Here is a 22,604-nt window from a genome sequence, read left to right on the forward strand (position 1 = left end):
CCCTCCTCATTTTTCCAGCTTGAAGTAAAAATCTAGGTGCCTTCAGAAGATGATCAATTGAGTGCAGTATGTAGTTCTTATTGGAAAATTTCTAGTGATCCAACATGACAGAATGTTGCATCAGTCCTGGGTTTTATATTGCACACGCAGCTCTAATAATAGTGAGAATGGCTTTAGTAACAATAAGACTACTTCAGGTGTAAATAGTTAGAAATTAATAGTTGTCCCTTTAAGAAAGGACATTGTGGTTTAGGCTAACATGCATTAGTTTCATAGGCTGTGTAAGGAAAGCAAGTGAAATGCCGTCATATTTTGGGTTCATAAAGTCAAATCTGTGTAGCTGATAGAGGAAGGCACAATTCTATTGACTGTTTCATGTCATGAAGTGCCATGAGGAAAAAAGTGAATGAATGTTTAAATTGCTACTGTTTTCTCCCCTTCCCTTCATAAAATTCATCACAAAAGAAGCGTAAACGTAAGAATTCCAAAGTTTTATTTATAATACAAACAAAAGATAGTAAGATAAACAGCAATGGCAGAGTTGTGTGATGACTATGTAATTCTTGGTGAGTTTGCTACTAGGTTTATATCGTAAACACTAAATGTTATGCTACCAAACATTTGGATCTGTTTCACTGAAGTAGATTTCAAAACATACTGTCCTTTAAAGTCTGAGAGATGTGTATATAAAGTTCAGTTTGTCTGATTTTGTTACTGGAGAGTTTGTTACTGGAAAAATACAGGGTTTTATACATAGCATAATTTCTGTAGAACTCCATTACATATTTAGAATCCTGTTGCTCTTAATGTGCCGAATTACCTGGGATTTTTCCTAACAGAATAGAAGCTCTTGACTCATCTCAAAGTTTCCATTACAACGTTTGCCACAGAATACTTATTTTGAGGGTGTGTTGCCCAACCAACTTTGACTTTAAAGCCTTACTTTCAGTATTAATTAATAACCACTTTTAATATTAAGTGAACACAAATTATTGACACGCAAGTATTCATCCAAACAGACATAGATCATTATATAGCTCCTAATGCAGCTTCCACTGAGGTCAGTGTCAACCACTCTGTTGACGTCATAGTTAAGTTGGCCTCTTTGCTGTAATTAATGTGCTGCAACTCCCTTTCCTATGTTCACGTTTGCATAGTCTTTAAAAACCTGGCACATGGGTAAGGATGTACTGTATGCAAATAACAATAATCTCTGCTTGTCCAGAGAATAGTCCTGCTGGTCTGAGATGGTCTGCCACCTCGTTTTGCTACTGTTGTGCTTCAGTTATTTGATCTTAATAACAGTCTCGGTAATTGAACTGCATGCCATAAATAAGCTCTTGCAGACAAGCATGACGATTACTTCCTGAAAAATGTGGATATCGGCCAAGTCTTGCAGCAAGAACAGGGAACAAAAAGTACAGGTGAAAGACGTGTTGGGCTTTGAGCAAACCTGTAAGAATTGGATTCTTCAAGTTTTGATCTTAATAAAGCTTTTGAGTTCATGCCTCCTAACTCTGGCATTTCTGCACGTATATGAGGGCACAATTGTGCTGGGTGTTGCTTGTAGCGTAAATGGATGTGTGAAGCTTGGGAGTTTGAAGTATGACTCTCCAAAGCCTTTTATCACAAATACCACTTTTGATTTCTGAGCTACATAGGAATGGGTAATTTTGTATGTGCTGGCATTTTTTCTAAATTCTCCCAACTGGGAGCGTGTAAATATATAATCAAGGCTCTACATCATCTCTGCTTCTCTGAAGTTACTGGAATAAATACGAGTTTTCCTATGATAATGAATAGTGCATATAACTAGAAAAGCATGTTTTTGTAAGTGTTTTCAAGTGTTTTCAATTTGGTCCTCAAGAAAAAGAAATGTAGAGGAAAATACCTTGTATTTTGGCTTGATACATTTTTAGATATAAATATGTACACGCAAAGGCTTTTTTGCCCTGTGTGCAACTCTTTTCTTGGTTTCATGTAAGAAAGTGCACCGGGTGGAAGGAGCAATTGGTCTGAAAATGCAGCTGTCACTTTCTGATTTTTTTTGGTTTTTTCACAATAGTAAACCATTCACTGGGGGAGGGAGCGAATGATGATAGAATTATCAGAAAGTCAATACCCCAGATTTGGTAGTCAGCGCAAATCACAAAATTAATATGTTAAATACAACTCTCACCCTGTAAGCAACTAATCTTTTCTCATATCTAATAATACCGTAATTCAGTATAATTAAAATCCTTCATGTATATTTGCTTTAGTTAAACATCTGGGTATAAATATTCAAGGCAAAATACATCACTCTGAAAAAGAATGGACTTGTCCTTGATAAGTGATCTCATATTGTAATTCCCCTTGAGAAAACCATTCTACAGTTCAGGTACAAGCTAAATCAATAAACCCTTTAAACTTCTGTTGGGTTATATAGGTTATACTCATTTTCTAACCTTCTTGGAATGTGTAGTGGTAAATAGAATTGTCTCCCTTACAGCCTCCTGAAAGACTGACTACTGTTCACTTTGATTGTGGGAATTTGTAACTAATCTCTGCTAAAGCTTGGACTGTTTCTCACAGTCGGACTACTCTTCAGCGATACTTCCAAGGATACCAGTAGGAAAAGTTTTTCGAACCAAGTACTTATACTGGGGGATAGGATCTTCCCCAAGACTCTGTCTGCATTATCTGAGGTCCAGGAACAGCAAAAATGCTCAGTTGTTTTAAGTTCTCGGTGTTTCCAGAAAAGCGATTAACATTTTCAGCTCCCTCAAGACTACGCTATTATCCGAGAGAAGTTGAGTATAGGTTCAAACTAACCAACGTAAGTTATTTAAGTTACTTAATGACAAGAGATATTAAGTGCAGTTTGACCTTCACCTTTTTTCATAATGTTGGTAAATCCTTGCACACTTACTGCACCGGAGCACAGTTTTCAGAGATGAGCATATATGCAGACTAGCTGTCTTAGATAATGGAAATATCTTTATTTTTCTTGGGTAAGGAATTAGGATTATTTTTAAGTTGTGCCTAGAGTTGTTCAAATTTTAATTTAATTCCTGGACAGTTTTTGAATGGAACTCTTTACTTATTATATTAATTTTATATGTGAAAACAAATAATCATCTGAATGAAATGATGAAGTCTGATACTTTGGACATTTAGGAAAATTTACATTCTGCAGTAATCTATGTAGACTGGAAGTTGGACAGCATACATGTATTAGTATGCTGATAACTTGGGAAATCTCTCCAGCAGGAGGTGTATGAATTTACATGATCACAGCATTGTTACAGTAGTGCTACAGCCCGTTCTTTCCAATTTTGATATAGTTGTTTTGGAGATCCCTTGAGTGAGGATCACAAAAGACAATGCAAAACTTAGAAAAATGTGTGACAGTCAAGCTAAGAACAATTACAGGTGTAGACAATTTCATGAAGTTGTCTGGCTCAGTTCTGATCTAGTAAAAATGGGCTGAATACAGAGTGAAGGAAGCTCTTTTTTTAGGAGAGAAATGATACCCAGAATATTGAACCATCCTCCTTGGTTTGCATATATGGCAAATTTCAGGCATGTTCACGTACCGTTCTTGGAAAGAAACTTTTGATGTCACAAAGTGTATTGATGAAGAAGTTAGCTGTGTAGCGTTTTCTTCCATTGAATCTGCAATGGCAATATCATTCAAAGCAGACATGGAATGGGAGGAAAAAATGAATGTATGGTCAGAGCTGTTCTATGTCGATTAGATATTCTCTGAGCAGGTTTTGTTCACGCAGTTCTTGATGCAGCTGAAGAAGTGCTTATATCTCTGGGAACCTGATAAAAATAAAAGCTTTGGAGTGAAGTTGAGATACACTTCGTTTCATCTACAAGACATACCAGGTGCTGGCTGCTGATGTAGGCATATGCTGAGGGAAGAGTTAGTGTCTGAGAAAGGAAAAGTCTGTAGGAAGTGAGATGGGCATTTGTTTTCAGCATTTGCTTTTTATATCTGCTTGTTAACATAGCTGCATTTCAGCAATCCGGAAGGATTTTCTCAACAGCGAACACAAATTTGCATGAAACTTGGTAAGAACATTGTTCTTTAGCACTTGATTTGCATTCGTATGTGGTAAATGTAGCTGTTTCTTCCCTCCCCATGTGATTCTCATTATGATGTATTCAGAAAAATAAGTATTTTCAATGAATTAAAAAGATTATAGTGGGAAGGGATAGAAACGTTTATAGTTGCACTTGATAATGCTTTCTATTATATATTGTGCTGTGACCTTTGAAAAACCTCTCAGATATCTGTAGTTCCCACAGAGTCTCTAAAAAGCAAAGAGAAAAGTTGTAAAGTTAGTGATATTTTTTCACTGTTCCAAGTCCTTTAAAGATGAAGCTGCTATGGAATCAGTGTCCAGTTGAAAGTTTTGGCGTTCCCCTGTAGTTTGTCTTTAGTTTTTCCTTCCTCCTTGTCACAGGAGCATCATGACCTTCTCTTGATCAAGAGTTGAGTAACTGAGTGTAGTGAGCCTTGGCAAACAGGACGATGCAAACAGGAACTGAGTGTGATGAGACTTGGTATGGTCTGTGGATCAACAAATAACAGCAGAGTAATACCTGAAACTGCTGGAAGGTGTACCCCACGGTATCATCGAGGGCTGATTTGATTGTAGGCTTGTACTGACACCCGGTTATAAAACCAACCAGTAGGAGAGACTGGGGGGGGAGGCAATGTAAAAAGGAGGGGAGAGAACCATCACGCGTTGGTGCCCATCTGCCACCCAGTGCACAACACCGAGACCCTTTGGAGAAAGTGCGGTGTTTCCCCCAGGTGCGACTGCCAACTCATTGGAGTGGCAATTGGGGTGCGTCTCGGGCAAATGTATGGGGTGTAGGTGTGGCTGTGAGTGTGAAGCTTGTCCTAAGGCAGTCGGTCCCTTGCTTAGTCCAGTTGAGGTTAGCAGTGTCTCATTACCTGGTATTCCTTTTCCTCTTGTGGAATTCCTGTCTGTTTACTAAGGACATTTACTCCAATGAAAAAAATGATCCAGTCATGTTCTGGATTATTCAGATACTAAAATGATAGATGAAAATCCAACACAAAAAAATTGTGTTTATGAAATGCTTTAGGCACTGGACAAGTAAACATGTCGGAACACTGATGGAAAGCAGGGAGCAAATTGCCTGAATGTTTTGTCATTGACCTTAAGTGTTCTCTGAAATAGTAAAGTTAAGTGAAAACCACCAAAGATTTCATTAAGAATTGATCCAAATTTCACCAAAGTCCTGCACACAGGTAAGATAAATTTTAGAATGGATGGACGACATGGTGATTAATAAGTGTAATTCCTACTAACATAAAATTTCTATTATAAACATAAAATTTTATATCCAAGTTTTTGGAAATACAAATTTGTCTTAGAAGAAAATACACTAAATAAACTGAAAGTAAAAAAAGTAAAGCATGCCTGTTTTGTTGATCTGATCTATCATGTTATCCATTGGAGTCCATCCATTCACACGTTATGCTGTTTTTTCAGATATATTACTGATGAATCATCAAACTATAAATATCACAGGCAGTTTTTATTAGACAATTACATTTTATTAACTTTAATTGTATGAAGACTGACTTCATACAGACTTTATAAAGAGAAAAATCAATATGGTTTTAGGTATTGGTCCAATGGGAATATCGGCTGTTATTAACTTTTTATGTATCACTTTTTTTTTTTTTGAAACTTGAGTTTCAGTACATTTTTGAGGGAAACAGAAAGAAGCATTTCACAGGATAAAGAAGTGTTGAAATAATATACGTAGCTCTGTATATCATCTGTTGAAAGGAGAGCCACGAAGTAGATAGGTATTCTGATATATTGCAATGTTTTCTGCATACAGCTACTTCTGGATAACTTTCTGCGGTTGAATTTGAGAGGGTTATATATCTGTTATACAAATTTGCAATATTTTTACAAGCATTAGATAGAGAAATAATTTTGCTTTTATGTCCCTTTAATTTAATTTGCATTTCTTGTTCTTTAAAATCTAGCTAATTTCTTTTTTTTGTTTTTAGCATTTCTCTCTAATGTTTCAGAAGTTAACAACTTTTTGAAACTGCCGGTTCTCTTGCTTCCCTGGTGCTTGTGTCTGTTCCTCACAATTTGTTTTCACTAGTTGTTTTACATTTTATTACTCCAAATTTCCTTGATGTAAATTATGCTGAAAGCAGTATTTTGTTCTTAAGGAGTCAGAGACACAGCAGCGGACTTAAAGTTCTTTATTTAGCCTTTTTAATTGCTTACCCAGGACTTGCCAATTCTTTTGAGCTGTTCAGCTATTTCTGACTCTCATTTAGATTTCAGTTTGCTCTTCAGAACTTCATATTTATTTTCTGCTGCTTTTATATCTTCTTTTCCACTTGATGACTTTTGTCCCGTTTCTGTCTTTCTACAATCCACATTCTCTCCCACGGGCCCATACCTTCATGCTTCGCAGATACAGCTGTACTTTTCTCCTCAGCTTGTCTGTCTTTTCTCTTTACTTTCTTTTTTTTATCTCATGATCATATCACATTGAGAAATACAAATGAAGTGACATTACGGCTAAAGTCAAGGTAACAGTTTTGGTTGGTTGGTCAATATATGACCCTAACAAGCAATGCATTTTGGGGCTACTATTTAATTATATTTAAAATAGAAAATCAGTACATCTGTACAATTCAAGAAAAATGCCTAATATAGTAGCAACAAAACCAAACTCAATTGTTCTCAATAGACTAGGGGCCTCCAGTTAAGTACAGCTTGTAAGAACATGGATTTTTATCCAGAATAGCACTTATATAATTAGGCTTTTTAAGTATTTTAAGCAAGGGTTTGAAGTTTAGTGAGGACACAGTTCAAGACGTGGAGAATAATTTTTATAAGTTATGTAATCAGAAGTGAAAAAGACATCCTAGATGTGTCAGAGGAACAGCATCATCATTGTGCCAATACAAACAAAACTAATAAAGAGTTATTTCAATTGTTTTTTTAATATATTAAAGATCCGAAAGAAATGAGTCGCAGCATTCAAAACACGGTCCTGTGTTTTGTACAAGCACAAGGATAATAGTATCTTGAGATAATCTGTTTTCACAGTGGAGTGAAAAAAGTTAAAGGTGGTTTGATACCATAAAGACAAATTTAATGGTAAATTGTTCAAAGTTGTCCTTTCTGGCAGAAAATGAACTATACAATTGCTTCTGTCTATTCTGCTTATTGTTCTAGTGCCACTATAAAGGGGTGAAGAGCAGGTGCAAGGACAGACCTGCTAGCAGAATTGCTGAGCAGGTGACTTATCCATTATAAGGAGCTCGGGTTTCACTTTTCTCATTTTGTGCGAGTTTGAGTAAAACAAGTATCTAAAATCCTTCTGCTACGTAGAACAGAATATTCCTACTGTGTTTCCTTCAAAAAGTAGTCTTCTGAAGGGATTTGCGGGATTTTTCTTTTGCATAATAATCTAGCCAATGTATTAAAAAAAGAAAAAGAGGAGGTTTACTGCAGGCAAGCTACCCCCAGATGGTTTTGAAAAGTTTACCAAGAGTCCAGGACAGATTCTGGTATTCCCCTGGATGAGGCTTTAATATTGTAAGACCAAGGATGCGATGTCAGAAGAGTCAGCTAAAACTGACAAATTTTCTACTGATGTCTGGGAGACAGGAGAAGAACTTCCATATATTTCTTATATTATGTGGCTTTTGTAACAATTTCTATACAGAAAAAGTTGTTTTTATCAGGTTATCGATATTGTCTGTTTCAGACAGACACATGCTTGCCCTGCCACCACTCTAAGCTAGTAAGAAGACAATTTAACATAGTGCTGACCACCAGGTAATATGAGACAGTCCTCAGAAGCGTGGGCTCAATGGTGTGCTATGATGCCTTTTTTTGGATTTGCCGACAATGTGTTGATAATATCTGTGCTAGTTTTATCCTTTATTTTATCCTGTTAATTTAGTAGCACCAATTATGCAACAAGTTCACCTGATGCTCTTGTTGCCTTTTTTCTTTTAAATTCTTTTTACAGTTGTGGGACATCCACAGTGTAGCACACTTTACACCCTGTCTTCTGGGAATCATGTAATCAATATGCAATTATTAATTAATATTTTGTGGTAATAATGTTTGGTTCAGTGATATATTGACATATTGAAGTAATATTTTAGAGTGAGATGTCCCGATTGATTTGAAAATTGAATTAAAATTAAGAAATATTCACCCTCAAAGCAAAAGACATGCAGACCTACCGTTCTCTGACTATAACTGACTACACTCAGTCGTTCCAGGTCAGCCAGGTTCAGAGGCAGGTCAGACTCTGGTACTGGTGATATTTCTTAATCTCAGATGTCAAAGTGCATAAACAAAATCTAAGTATTAAACTAGCCATACGACTTGCCTACCAAACACAATAAGAAAATAAGTTGTTTACATTTGATGCCTTTCCAACCATGAGGTTGTCTTTACTCTTTATGTGCTTAGCATATTTTAATTCATAGGACCATGAAGGAGGAAAAGGTGACAGGAGACTGTAAAATTGAATGCGACAGATTTGCTGGCAAGAGTTTCCATGATTCAGGGAAAAAAACGTGAAAAAAGGGAAAATATAGACTTAAAGTTAGGAAACTTTTTTTTTTAATATTCTGATTTTGGTAGATTGTGGAAATACCTTCCAGAGGTGGTGGCAGAAGTTCCAAGGCTTTGAGCCATTGTGAAACTTAAAGGGCTGAAACACTATAAACTGTACAACAGAGAACAGTAAGGTTCTCAGCAGGAGAAGACAATAGAATATTCAATAAAGTTTTTCATCTTGAATTTCTAAATTTTTGTAAGAATGTCTGGAACAATTTTAATCAAATGGTGGCGTTTTCATTTCTTCAGTTGAAAAAAATATTTATTTTTTGTAATGATCTAGGTTGAATCACATTAGCACCAGAGCATGTGAAAGAAGAGAGGAAGAATTATACTGAACAGACTGTTTTATTCACATTTGAGGAGAATGGGCTGCATTTGAGAAGTTAGGCTGCAACAGCAATTTTAAATATTTGGAAATTGTGAAATTGGAAAAATAGATAATTTGGAAATTGGGAGTATTTGGAAAAAAACTTAGGAAATTTGTTGCTACAAGACAAATCTAATATAATGATATTTTGTAATGATAGGAGTTAAAATAACAAGGAAATGTCTTTCTTCCAAATTTTAACATATATATCTGTTGCTGGTAACCCAATTATTTTGTTAATACCTGCTATCTCAAACATGTCAGACAGGTGGACTAGCAATGGAGGTGCAGATACATCTTCTCTAAATCCTTAAGCAGAGTAAGGATTTTGAAAATCTGTAACTAAAGCTATGTTCAAAGGTGATGCCTTTCGAACAAGTCACTAGGCTTTGGCAGCAGCGGCTGCTCGACGTGAGTGAGCCCGTGTGGGCAGCCCTGGTGTGAGCGGGCAGTCTGCCAGTCTTTATCGGTATCACTACTCTACTGTCAGTACGACAGCTATGTTTGTTGGTTTACTGTTGTGGTCTGGGTATTTGTGCAATTACTACTGTACCGGCTGAATTCAGTTGTTATATTCAGCAGCTTTTTTCCGTCTTTGGTCTTTCACAGAAAACATTATCCTGATGATGCTTATCACTAGGCTTCCTCTGCAGTCAGTGGGAGAGACAAATCTTGCTAGAGAGTGATTCGGGCCCAAGTCACTGCGTTCCCTGTCTGAAGGGATTGTTCCTCTCCTTCAAATATCACAGAATATAAAGGGATTAGCCCATGTCAGGCTGGAGTTAACTTTTGTGCATAAGTTGTGTAAACGGGACGCCCTTGGTGTTGAAGGACCGCAGAGGCAGCTGGTCTGGGCTGCCTTGTTTGGGAATCTTTGTGGCATTCACTTCAGTGAAGGGAATTTAGAATCCCTTCGCAGAAATCACAACTATTTTCTAATTACTGTTTATATTATCAATACAACTTCCAGGCCCTCCCAGGTCTCTGTAAGTGTAGGAGAACACTAATTTTCACACTGCTCGTTGCTTTGGCTTTTCTCCCTGCCCTAATAAATACTCAATAAATACTAAAAGATCAGCATTTAACTTGGGTTTTCCATAAACCAGATACATGCTTGGTCACCAGACCATGGGTTCAGCGCCTCCTTGTTCTTTTCTTGTGGCTCTGAGCAATTCAGCAGTGTCAATATTTAATTTCTAGTAACACGGAAGATGTTTAGGTGTTTGCGGTGCTGGGTAGGAACTGGTAAGGAATTTAGGATCTTGGTGGTAAATGAAGGGTTAGTCAAGCACGTGAGTCCCTTAACTACCAATATCACCTTTATGCTGACTTAAGATGCTAATTTGAAAAATGATTTACTCATATATTTTAAAAAATCACGGTATGGTTTATTAATGCAATAAACCTAACAGTAGTATTAGATTTTTGGGAAGTGCCACATGACACAAAGTGGGTAGCTTATCATTAAGACAAGTCACATTTATTTTTAAAAATAGAGTAGGGGAAGTTAATTTAACTAGCTAAGCTATACTGTGTTGTTTGCCCTTGCACAGCCAGTAAAAATGTTGAGTGGACTCTGGCAAATCTAGATCATACTGCCAGCTGATCTCACTATGCACGTTCCTAGCATGATTATAAGATTCCAGCTTGAATTTAAAAAGAACAGTCCTGTGGCATGTCTCTGCCTAGAAATGCATTAGCCCTAGGTTTATACATCTCATTTGTGTGCATGTTTATATATGTATACATTTTGTGTGTGTGTATGGTTATGTATATAGAATCAAATGATCTGGGACCAATTTCTCGTCTTGTTGCCTCTTGGTTAATAAAAAAAAAAGTTTTACAAGTTCAATTTCTAAAACTTGATTATAGCTGATCAGTGAACTTTACTAAACTAAGTTATTAAACAGTGAAATATACTTTCAGAGGATACCCATTGACAGTTTTGTGAGGTAAAGTAGAAATATTTCAATTTTATATCAACTGAGATAACAGCTTAGAGTGTGAAATTTTCTATAGATGTCATGATGTTGGTAGGTTCTTTTTTTATTAAACAGCAGAATTAAATGTAAAATTCCAAAACAACTACGAGAATAAATTATATGGCTAGCTGAGACAGAAATGTTAATCTGACTGTATTGTAAGAAATGTTGGAAAAAAGCATTGCTGGTTATCTGAGGAGACTAGTGTAACAGTGCTGTATTTACGGGTAATAACATTGAGGTCATAGTCAGATATTTTAGATGTGTGGCAGAAAATCAGACCCAAAGGCAACATGGACATACAGGATGAAGAATATCAGAACTGAAAAGGGTGTTAGCTATCAGAAAAAGAATGGTTTTAGTGTGAATGAATTTCCTATTAAACACTAAATCCTGTAGAACTGATGTGAAAAGTCAACTCTACATACAGAGGACAAGTCCATATTTATGCAGTCTATATTTGAATAGCTGTAAAGAGTTTAATAACTTCCTTTTCAGATTATGTCTGTTCCATATTACAACTGTATAAATCCAGTAAGGATTCATTGCTGTAGGTGAAGTGCCTGCTGAATGATAGCTTGAAGAAGAAAAAAGGCCAATCACACCTATTTGTATGTTTGGGAGGAGGGGTTCTTTTTCTGTGGGGTCAATCGCAGGGTTCTGTACAGTCCTTCCTCATGATGATAACTTTTTGCTTTTGTGGCCTGTGCACTTTTCAGTGGATTAGTACAAGTTGTTTTTCTTTTCTTTGTGTCATTATTTTCAGTATCACATTATACATGAAGATTCAACTTGCTGCGTCATTTCCTGGGGCCAGGTACCTATGCCAGCTGCAAGTTTTCAGGAATCTCCTTTTGCTCCTTTACTCATTGATGGGAACTGACAGTTTTATCTTTTCCCTGATGAGTCATTGATTCTACACGGCCAAGAGTCTGCCAAAAAGATGCTAGATTGTTTTGGTTTATTTACGATGAGTGCATTAAAAAGTGAGGGGGAAATAGATGCAAAGGGCCTGATTCTCTAGCTGCTAGCTGTGTAGAAACCAAATAAAATGCACCAGCACTGCTACCATTTTGTGGGCTATTAAAGTTAGAATAGGTTGGGCACTTAAGTCTACTTAAGCAGTCATAACCTGCTATAGTCATATAGGTACTGACAATGTGATTTTTATTTGAACCATTAATAAATCAAGCCTGGACCACAGGATCATACGTTATTTTCAGTAGGTAGGGCTGAAACATTCCAATCAAATATTTTGCACAAATTATGAAGGTCAGATAAATAAAAATTTTTCTTGACTCGCCTAAATCCCCAAGTTTTTGTGTTCATTTTTCTCTCCCTTCCCCGCACCCCAAAACACAGTGTTCAGATAATGCCCAAATACAAAACACAGAGCATAAATGCCATTTGAGTATGGAGAATGGTTGTATCTGACAAAGGCTGGATTTCAGCAAGAGCTTATCTGCTGATCAACTTAATGCTTATATGATTTTTTCCAAATGTCATTGTTAATTCAGAATCGACTGAAATCAGATAAAAGTAGGTTAGATACTATTACAGTATATTATATATACACACACTATAATTATATATAGTATATATTGCATACTTTATTTAGATAACCTGATCATTCTGTTGTTTGCTGATCATTAATGAATTACTTCCCTCCCGCTGAATTTCTAGATAAAAAATGCTCATATTTAGAGAGAAAAAGCAGCATTGCAGTGCTCTGTTATCATTGTCAATGATTTCTGTCTGTTTGCCTATTTTACAATTTTTAAAGATTCTTATCTTCAACTTCCAGATATGTTGATTTACAATTATGATGATTTTTTTCTCACTTGAATATAGACCACATTCATGTGTACATATCTGCCACCAAGAATATCTTTAAAAGATTGCTTTAGAAACACCTGGGTGATCATGCACTTTGCAGTGTACTTTGTAAGCAGTATTTACTGTTTATGATGCATGAAAAGGAATACAGTCTACTCTTTTCTTAACTATTGCTGCTTTAAAAAAATAGCCAAACCCATGAGGCTGTGACCTTATCATCATCTCACCTAATTTTCTTAGAATTTACAGTTGGATGCCCTAAGATATTAATTGCAATTATAGCAGGGAAATTTAAAAAAAAGAAAGAGTAGCTTGAGGAATATGACTGACAACAGATTTCCTGAAAGAGACATCTGTGTAAGTTTTGTCTTAAATTGCAGACTGTATTTCAATTTTCTCTTGTTTTAAGGGTTGGTTTTTTTTCAGTCAGGGACATTTATGTACCATAAATAATTGATATCTTTATAAAAGTTTTATTTCAAAGACAGGCTTTGTAAACCTAGTGGGAAAACAAAATCAATTTTACTTTGTCCTGACATAGTACATATTATTCAGTGAGAAATAAACTCAATCCTTATTTTGAAGACTAAAAGCTTAACTTCTAATATTTAAGGAAATAAGTCAGAGGTGGAGTGATCTCTGGGGCACAAGTTTTCCTAATTATTAGGCATTTGTCTCTGTTGCATACTGAAAATTAGAAGCTGTTGAAATGTTTGCTCTAATCTATTAAATCATGTCACTAAGAATAACAGAAGAGTCAAAACAGCTGACTAAGCTTAAAGCTATAAGTGAATATCGTTCCCTGAAAACAAATGATACTGGAATTTACACTGACACTACATCAATAGGCTGATGGTAAAAACGAAACAACTTGCAATTGGAGTGCTACAGATGATGTTAACGTGCAGAGTATTGCTAGATTGTTCTGTTTCATAATGAACGTTTTTAACAGCACATTCATGTGCTACAATGATAAATAGTCATTTTAATCCCAGGTAGATGTGCTGATAATGACTCTATTTTTCAGAATGGTGTAACTGGTGTAACCTGATATTCAGAGAACAGATTTAATCTGTGTACAATTACTTAGAGGAGTTTCCTAGGAATGGGTTTAACTTATTTTGGGCACGTGTAATTATACTGCAAAATGAGTAGAGAACCCTGGCAGTTTTTGAGGATTGGAAGATTTTGGAAAGTCCCTGGGACTTCATGGTGTTTGTGGCAGGGTGGTACAGTGGTGACACATCACGTTCATTGAGTCAACTTCTTCCAGAATTGTACTGCAGTACAAAAGTGGCATCCAAGTTCAGCATAAGGAAATTATTCAGTTTAGAGCTTATTTTTCTGGCTGCAAGAATCCACTCTCCCTCCACACCCCCATAATTTGTCATTGAGTTTAACATTTCACTGTGTTCCTACCAAAATTCCTTCCCTTACTTTCTCCCACATGGTGAGGGATGATGCCATCCTTTTAAAGAGCTGTGTGTTTCATTCAGGTACCTAGATATAGATTAGGTGTTCTTTCAATTTAAATCTTCTCTGAATTCAGAGGAATTATGCTGTTTAAGTCTTGTTGATATCTGGTCCAATTGCTTTACATCTTGCAGTTTCTTCTTAATTAGACAAATAATCTTCTTGTTAGTTAATCAAATTCAGAGGAGTTTGCTGATATTCATCAGGACAAAATTCTGTATTTGTGATTATATATATAGTGATTTATGTGTTTTCAAATACGAAAGAAATAATGGTGGAAATAATTTTTTTTAATCTAACATTAGCTTCAGAAAAAACACTATGATTTTCATATAGCAGCACAGCTGGAGAGTATGGGCGTGCTGATGTGGAAAAGTGAATTTACTTCTAGAATGGCCTGCCTATCCATACTTACAATTATATTGCATCTATGTGTGTGAAGCCTTCCAAAGAGTGGGAGACTAAAATTTGGTTATTTGAAATTCGAGAAGGGAAGAATTAGAAAACCAATTGACCATGGATCTTTCCTTAAACCCTATTCTGAGAATCCTGTTAAAGTGTAAAAGTAAAGGTATGTTCAGATTTGTGGAAGAATACAGGAATTCTTGAATAACCTGATTCATGATTAGACCACTGTATTTACAAATTTACCTTTTTTCACTTGAATTGCATTTCGTTGGTCAAAATGACGCAAGTTTGCAATGTAGAAATTGGGGTCATCAAAATAGATGGGCTAATCTAAGGGTTTGTTGGTTATCACACAGGTGCAGAGTTGAATTTTACTGTCTTCAAATACAAGGGCACTGTTCTTGGACACAATGCTAAGAGTCAAAGCTTGATATCAGAGATAATATTGTCCAGAATTTAAAACCTTTGAGGATCTAATAGTTAATAGATCTGATAGGTATGTTTTGTATCTTCACTCTTCTTTCCTTTTTTAAAATTATCTTCTAAGAGTTCTGAAGGTTTAGTTTGTTTTGTGACTCACAGTGGTAAATTGTTAGCTTTTTGTCTCCTCCTCTCTGCCTAGTGTGTCATAAAATACAATACAAAGGAAAATATAAGTGCATGCATAGTTCATATTTAATTTTAAAATTCGGGAAATGTTCTAGTTTATGCAAATGGTTATGTATCAGTATTTACAAGACAATAGAGTGAAACCTGTGCCAACTGAATACCCATGGGACAGCATAATTGGCTGCTTGGGACAGATGACCTTTAAATGCTCAAGCTAAACTGGAATTGGGGGTGGTGGTGTTACTTTAAAGTGATCGTTAGGACAGTGTTACCGCTTGCAGTTTGGGTGTTTTTTTTTTTTTTTTAAATGCAGGGTTTAACTTTAAACAAAAGAATGTCATTTCAGTGGCAAAAGACACCATCAAGCCTAACGCACTGTTTGTGCTGCTTAAAGAGGAATGGAAGCAATGACCTTATTGAAACTACCTGATTACTTTAGCAGGAGGAAATCCCTCCTTGACCTCTGTTCATCAGCAAATTAAAATGGGAGTGTTCTCTGAAGCTTGTCAGGCTGATTACACATAATGTTGTTACTGCTGAGGTGAGCCAGCTCTTTTACAGTGATGTATACCTTGTTTACAATCATGCATAGCTGGAGTGCTAACAAAAAAACCTGTAGGTGTTTCTGTATAAAACTTAATGCAGGAGATTTTATTTACATTGCATGTAATGACCAGAATGCTAATATTTATCAGGTATTCTAGCACTAGCTAGATATAATCCATCTAGGTTCTTTCATTCAATTTGATAGAAAAATTTGAAGCAAAACCCTCTATGTAAATAATGCTAAATTCTGGAAGGTTCATAGTCTTGTTATATAGATTTTCCTGTAAACCCATGATGTGTTCGACTGTGTGACCTCTATTTGAGATAATTTATTTTTGATAACATTAGTTATCCATATCAAGGATAACCAGATTACTTATGAGTGCTGTTTAGTTACTAGTAGGTAAGCATAGCTGAGTCCTGGCATTATCTCCTTACGCTGACTTCACCCCATGTCTTCTTACAGTCATTCTCAGAGGTACTTCTTGTTCCCCCACTAGATCTGCAGTTTTTCCTTTCCTCTGGTGGATGAACGTAATCGAAATGGTCTGAAACCACCGTGTTTTGAAGTATAGTTCATCCACATATTGAAAGAAAAAGCAAAACTTATGAAGAGAATAAAATATTTTACTGACAGCTGAGCTTTTTATCTACCAGCTACAAAACATATTAGAAATATTGTAGTTTTTATTTTACCATCCTGGGAAAACTTAATTTTTTTTGGGGGGGGGGGATGAAATCTCTCTACTCTTTTCTGTTTCAACTTTCATCTAAAAGAGAACTTCTACTGTAAAATTAAACAGTTGACCTAGCGATTGTGCTGAAGATCTTTACTGAAAGAGTTGGGTGCTATGTTGCAGACCAAAACATCTCTTATTTTGCAGCAGCAAGAAGTTGGAGATGTTTTGTGTTTCATTAGAGATGCAAACTCAAAGAAATCTACACTTTTTAATTTGCAACATTCTGTCAAAGCTGAATATAATTATTGCTGAAACGTCAATATAAGGTTAAGATTCTTTGCCTAAAGTCTTGTGTTGATGAAAAAGACGTTTTATTCACTTTCTTCTCTTCCAGGTATCCAAAGTATCATTTAATATAGAATAATTTTCGTTTTTCATAAATCTATCATATTTTGTGAGCTGTCTATTGCTAAAGTATGACTAAAATTAGATAGTGTATTTAATTTGCTTTACTGAGTTTCTTTGCTAAAGTGTGTATTCAAAATCCATTAAAAGAGTGTTAAGATCCCTGTTTAACTTCAAGGTCTTGGATCTGATAATAAAATAGTACTGACATGTTGCAGTTGACATTCTTTTTTACCCCTTCTTAGAACCAGAGGTACAGCAAGGGGGGGAGGGGGGGGAAATTAAGTTGTAGAAGGAATGGATGTTTCAAATCACTGATCAGTCTTCCTCAAAATGACAATTTTAAATAAAAAGTATGTTGGTTTAGAATTAGCTGTAATGTTTGCTTTTTTTCTGAAATGGAGTATGAGAGTTGGATCTGTATTTCATTCAACCTAAACCAGTATGTGTTGGATTTATTTCATTGTGGATTTTATAATAACTTTAAAATGCATAGTTACATTCCAAGTAAAAATTACCATTTTGAAGTGTCGTGGTTTAACCTCAGTCAGCAACCAAGCACCACACAGCCGCTCGCTCACCCTCCCTGCCCCCCCGGTGGGATGGGGGAGAGAATTGGAAGAGCAAAAGTAAGAAAACTCGTGGGTTGAGATAAAGATGGTTTAATAATTGAAATAAAATAGTAATAATAATAAATTGTAATGAAAAGGAAAACAACAGCAGAGAGAGGGGAACAAAACCCAGGAGGAACAAGTGATGCAACTGCTCACCACCTGTGGACCGACACCCAGCCAGTCCCTGAGCAGAGGTCACTGTCCCCCAGCCACCTCCCCCCAGCTTATATACTGAGCATGACATCACATGGTATGGAATAGCCCTTTGGCCAGTTTGGGTCAGCTGTCCCGGCTGTGCCCCCTCCCAGCTTCTTGTGCACCTCTTCGCTGGCAGAGTATGGGAAGCTGAAAAGTCCTTGACTTAGTATAAACACTGCTTAGCAACAAGTAGAACATCAGTGTGTTACCACATTATTCTCATGCTAAATCCAAAACACAGCACTGTGCCAGCTACTAGGAAGAAAATTAACTCTATCCCAGCCAAAACCAGGACAAAAAGGATAAAATATTTTGACTTACCCATTAATTAATAATTAGGTTTGATTCCTCTTAGCATATTGGTCAGTTCTAGTTTATACTGTAAGGAGGTTTAAGTGAGGAGAAATTGTGGAATGAAATAAATTTTACAAAGTTAAAATAGATCTGAATCATCCTTCCCTCAAATTACTGGGTGTCACAAAACTTCATACTTTCAAAGTTTTGCTTGGTTTCTTGCATGGAATATCTTTTAAAACAAGAAAAATCTCATGCTATGTACCATCAGTCCTGTTAAAGACATCCTTTCTGTCTTCTGTTCACCAGAGACAATATACAGTCTGTAATATTTGCAGTGTTTCAGTCTGATAATTTGTATACTCAGATGCAGCACATCATTTTGACATATAAAACATCTATTTATCTACATTGGATGAAATCCAGTTATTATATAGGTGAACAGGGGCACACACTCCAATTTGGAATCTATAAAGAGTGTTAGAATTAATTCAATTTGGATCAACTAAGACTGTTTTCAAATGCATTGAGAAATGTTTTGAGAAGATCTCATGCTTTTATTTTCTGTGTTAGACAGGGCTATGAAGAACTGGAAAGACAGCTGAAAGAAATCTTTAAGGAAAGGAGCAATATCCTTCGTCAACTGTCGAAGACTTCTAAAGAACTTGAGGGAATCAAAGTAAACCTCCAGGTTAGGTTCTGTCTTGGTTTCTGTAGGATTACTTACCTTGACTTTTTCATATTGGTATCTATTTATTACAAAAAATGTGTGGCCTTTTTTTTTTTAAATATGTGAATAATTATTATTTTGTTGATCTTGTACTTAACATAAACCCGATGTTTTTATGGAAAACGTAGTCCTAATGAGTTGGGCCCTTTGTCCACTTACTCAAAAAATAAAGAAAATATGAAAATAGAGCACAGTAGAACAAAAAAGGAAGGGAAGGAGAAAGAATAAGCTGTTTTAGTGGAGTTACCACACGTTTGTCCTGGCAGCTACTATAAAAGGATTTCCTTTGCTGTTGCAGGTTGCACCTTTGCTGATGAGTTATATATACTCAGCCTAGTTTAGCTGCTTACTTTACCTACCTGGCATGCCATCTACACGGACTGACTGGGTTTACCACAAGGCGTTACTTTACAAGCTTAGCTGACAAATTGTGCTAGATGAGCCTGCGGCTAGAGCTGAGACCCCTCTGTATTTAATTTTGGAGGTTTTGGGGTGTCATGGGTAGACTGAAAGGGCAATAGTCAGAATAACTCTGGAGTCAAATCAGCTCCTCAGAGTGAAAAGTAGATTAAAAATCCTGCTCTGGATTTGAGGTCTGGAAATCACCAGATGTTCGCTTAAGAGCGTGCCTGTCTTTTCCAGATATAGTCTGTTGGTCTGGTGAAAACATTCAGACTCGTTATCAGTTGAGATTTGTCTCTGTTTGTCATGCCATTTTCAAGGACGGTATTTTCCTGACATTGCATTTTTATTGTCATGTTGATGTAAGCTAGATGGGAAAAATATAAGGAGTAGAATCCCTGTATCTCACAGGAGAAAGCTGGTATTGTCTCGATACTGTGCTATATTATATTATTATATTGTCTTATATTTCAGACTTCTCTGGTTCTAATTAATGAGAACTGTGGCCCATTGAACCTTTTCTCCTTTTCTTTTTTTTTTAAGTTCTTTAACACTCTTTAAAAAGAACACCACACCTACAATAATGGAGTAATAGGCTTCTCCTTGTAACAAAGTTATTTGAGAATGGGATTTCTTACGCAGCACAGTTGAAGGTAGTACTCGGCAAAATTATACCATGAGAGATCTTAGACTCAACGCTGCAGAGATCCAGATATAGGCAAAGAGCTGTAGTATTATCTTCTGTATATACACACTTATCTTTGTCATACAATCCTAATGCTTTTAGTCATTTGTTTGTTTCTAAATCTACTTATTTGATCAGCTGTCATTTAATATTTGAAAAACAGCTGTGTACAGTTAGTTGTGCTGAGTTACGGTAAAAGAAAAGTCAGGCTATTCCTCCGTTTCTCACAAGTGGTAATATCTGTAATTCACCGGGAGCATTTTATGAAAGAGGACCAAATTAATCATTTCTCAGATGAATAATATTAAAGTTCTCTTTGGTAATAGAGTTCTTCCTTTGCTATCAGTCTTTGAAAAATGATGAAGCATCAGCCAAAAGTGATGTGCAGAAACTTCTGGAACTGGGCCAAAAGCAAAGGTAAGACCCCCTCACCTCCTCCCTTCTCTTTCTGTTTCCAGACTGAAAACTATCAGACTAGGAGATTCCATCTTTCCTTTTACTTTAATCTATAAACGCTACTGTATTCCAGAGTCTGCTGATTATAACAGTAAGATAAGGGCAGGGAATGCTGCTTTGGGAAGTTTTTGAAACAAATGACATATTAGGTGACATTGGACATGTTAGGAAAAGATACTAAAATGCTATAGTGAGATATCTGCTAAAGAAAGGGTTTTTTAATTTCTCGGGAAGGTTTAGTCATGAAATTTTCTCTTAAAAAGAATAAAATCAAAAGTTTTAGAAAATTACAAGTGGTTGGTAATGCCCAGTTAATTAAATTATTGAAGTATCTCAATCTCTGAATATAGAGATAGTGATATATATTTATTCAGGCCTCTTAATTAAATATTCATGCATGTAGACACTCAAAATCACTAGTCATTGTGCAAATGTAGGAATACTTGTACTGGGTATCTGTGAGGAAGGCAGCTAGGAGGAAAGAGAAGTATTCACTTCAAATTATTCATTGAGCACTTAAGAAATAATGAGTTTCCATGGCTGGGAATGCAAGTTCCCAGCCTAGTCCTTAGTCTCAAGTCCCCTAGTCCTTCACCGCAAGTAACTCATCATTCTGCTTCTCTTAATTCTTGGAATTCAGACCAGCAAATAACAACATCAATACAGTTTTAGTAACAAGAAAATGTAACTAACATAGGGATCACTTTTGCTGGAACAATATTATATAATGAATGTACCTTTACTTCCATCTTTTTCCTTAGGAAAAAAAAAATATTTAAAAAAGTAATAAGGTTCATACTTCTTTCATTGTTAGAAATGCAATACTTGCATCCCATGGCCATCTTATTGCTGATATTGTATTTAATAGAAGTACATATGAAATTGCATTGCTATAGAGAAGGCTAGTGATAAAATGACCTTCAGTTCTTCAATACACAACAAATAAGATCCATAATACAATACTCCTAGAAGTTCTCATTTTTACTTTGATAGAGAAGGATCAGACACATAAGAGTCTTTCAGGTATTCCAGACAAACCTATTAAATGATGAAAGCAAGACTTCAGCTAATGTCTTATTTAAATGCTTATATGGCTTGGGTGCAACTGAGGGTATACATCTCGGCATCATAGCTGCCCTTGTCGCGGACTCAGTCCTTCATACATGAATGTGTTTTTGTAGTGGTTTGATTGTTGTGCAGCTTTTATGAAATAGCGAGATTAATTGATTAAAAGTATTAATGGACTATTCAGTAAATAGATCTTAGTTGCAGATGGGAAAATTGAGTCTGCTAAGGGAAAATTTTACTACATACTACAAGTATTCTTCCTAATCTCCTCCTTAAATCACCCCTTAAAGACTCACAAGGTCCACCCAAAAGTACATGTTGACTTTTGCTTCTGAGGGATTCAGCTATTGAGTATACTGCTCAACAGCAGTTCCCAGATATAGACCCTGGATCGGTTCGATATGCTGCTGAGCGGCCCTCACCCTCCTTCAGAAAATAAAAGGCTTTTACAATATACTCCAAGAAAATGCCTTGGAGCTACTGCAGGTACTTGACAGCTGTTTACAGGCTTACTGGATTTCACTTCCAGAGAGGTGTAGAAGTTTAATGTAAGAAGGAGGTGTTAAAAATGTGCCAGGGAATCTCCCTCATAGAATTTCCCTAAGGAAGGGTCACAGTTTATTTGCCAAGAGCCTCAGGCTGTACTTCACCTGGAGTAAGGGAAGAGCAGTGAACATACTGTTATGCTTAAATCTATTATATTTGAACCAAAATTCAAAATATATCCCAATATTAATCTTATGATCGACTTTCTTTGGACAAACATGAGCTGCGTTCGGTCTGTGAGCACTACTTTGATTATTCTCTGCAATGATGGATGATACAGTGAAGTTTAGAGTGCTGGAATCTCAGCTTGTGTAAGTAGATGTAGGTCTGCTGACTTCAACTTAGAATTATTATTTTTTTAATCCCTTTTGTGTGAATTCTTCAATACTTCCTAAGTTGCAAGTAAAACTCGGTCACTTACTATGATGCCTCAAGTTTTATTCTTTCTGTGCACCATCAGCACTGTGAAATGATCACATCTGTCTATATGATAAGGGAGTTGTATTGTGCTGATGGCGCATTCGTTTCATGCTGCCCAATCACTATTTCAATTAAATCTGTTCTGTACTAGTGTTCCCAAAACTGCTAAAAGTAGTAGAGTTATCGACTAACAAGAAATATGATCCAGCAGCTCAAAAGTTCTGTTCTTGTATG

At 36.1% G+C, this 22,604-nt stretch overlaps 1 protein-coding gene across 2 annotated transcripts in view; it reads left to right on the plus strand.

The window, feature by feature from the left end:
• LUZP2 (leucine zipper protein 2) overlaps positions 1-22,604 on the plus strand; it is a 203,816-nt gene that overhangs the window by 74,047 nt on the left and 107,165 nt on the right. For both annotated transcript variants that reach the window (XM_076343845.1, XM_076343846.1), the window contains exons 2-3: positions 18,637-18,754; positions 20,227-20,297. In XM_076343845.1, the coding sequence (XP_076199960.1) occupies positions 18,637-18,754; positions 20,227-20,297 (189 nt within the window). The remainder of the gene's footprint in view (positions 1-18,636; positions 18,755-20,226; positions 20,298-22,604) is intronic.

Source organism: Aptenodytes patagonicus, chromosome 7 (assembly GCF_965638725.1).
Source record: "Aptenodytes patagonicus chromosome 7, bAptPat1.pri.cur, whole genome shotgun sequence".
NCBI lineage: Eukaryota > Metazoa > Chordata > Aves > Sphenisciformes > Spheniscidae > Aptenodytes > Aptenodytes patagonicus.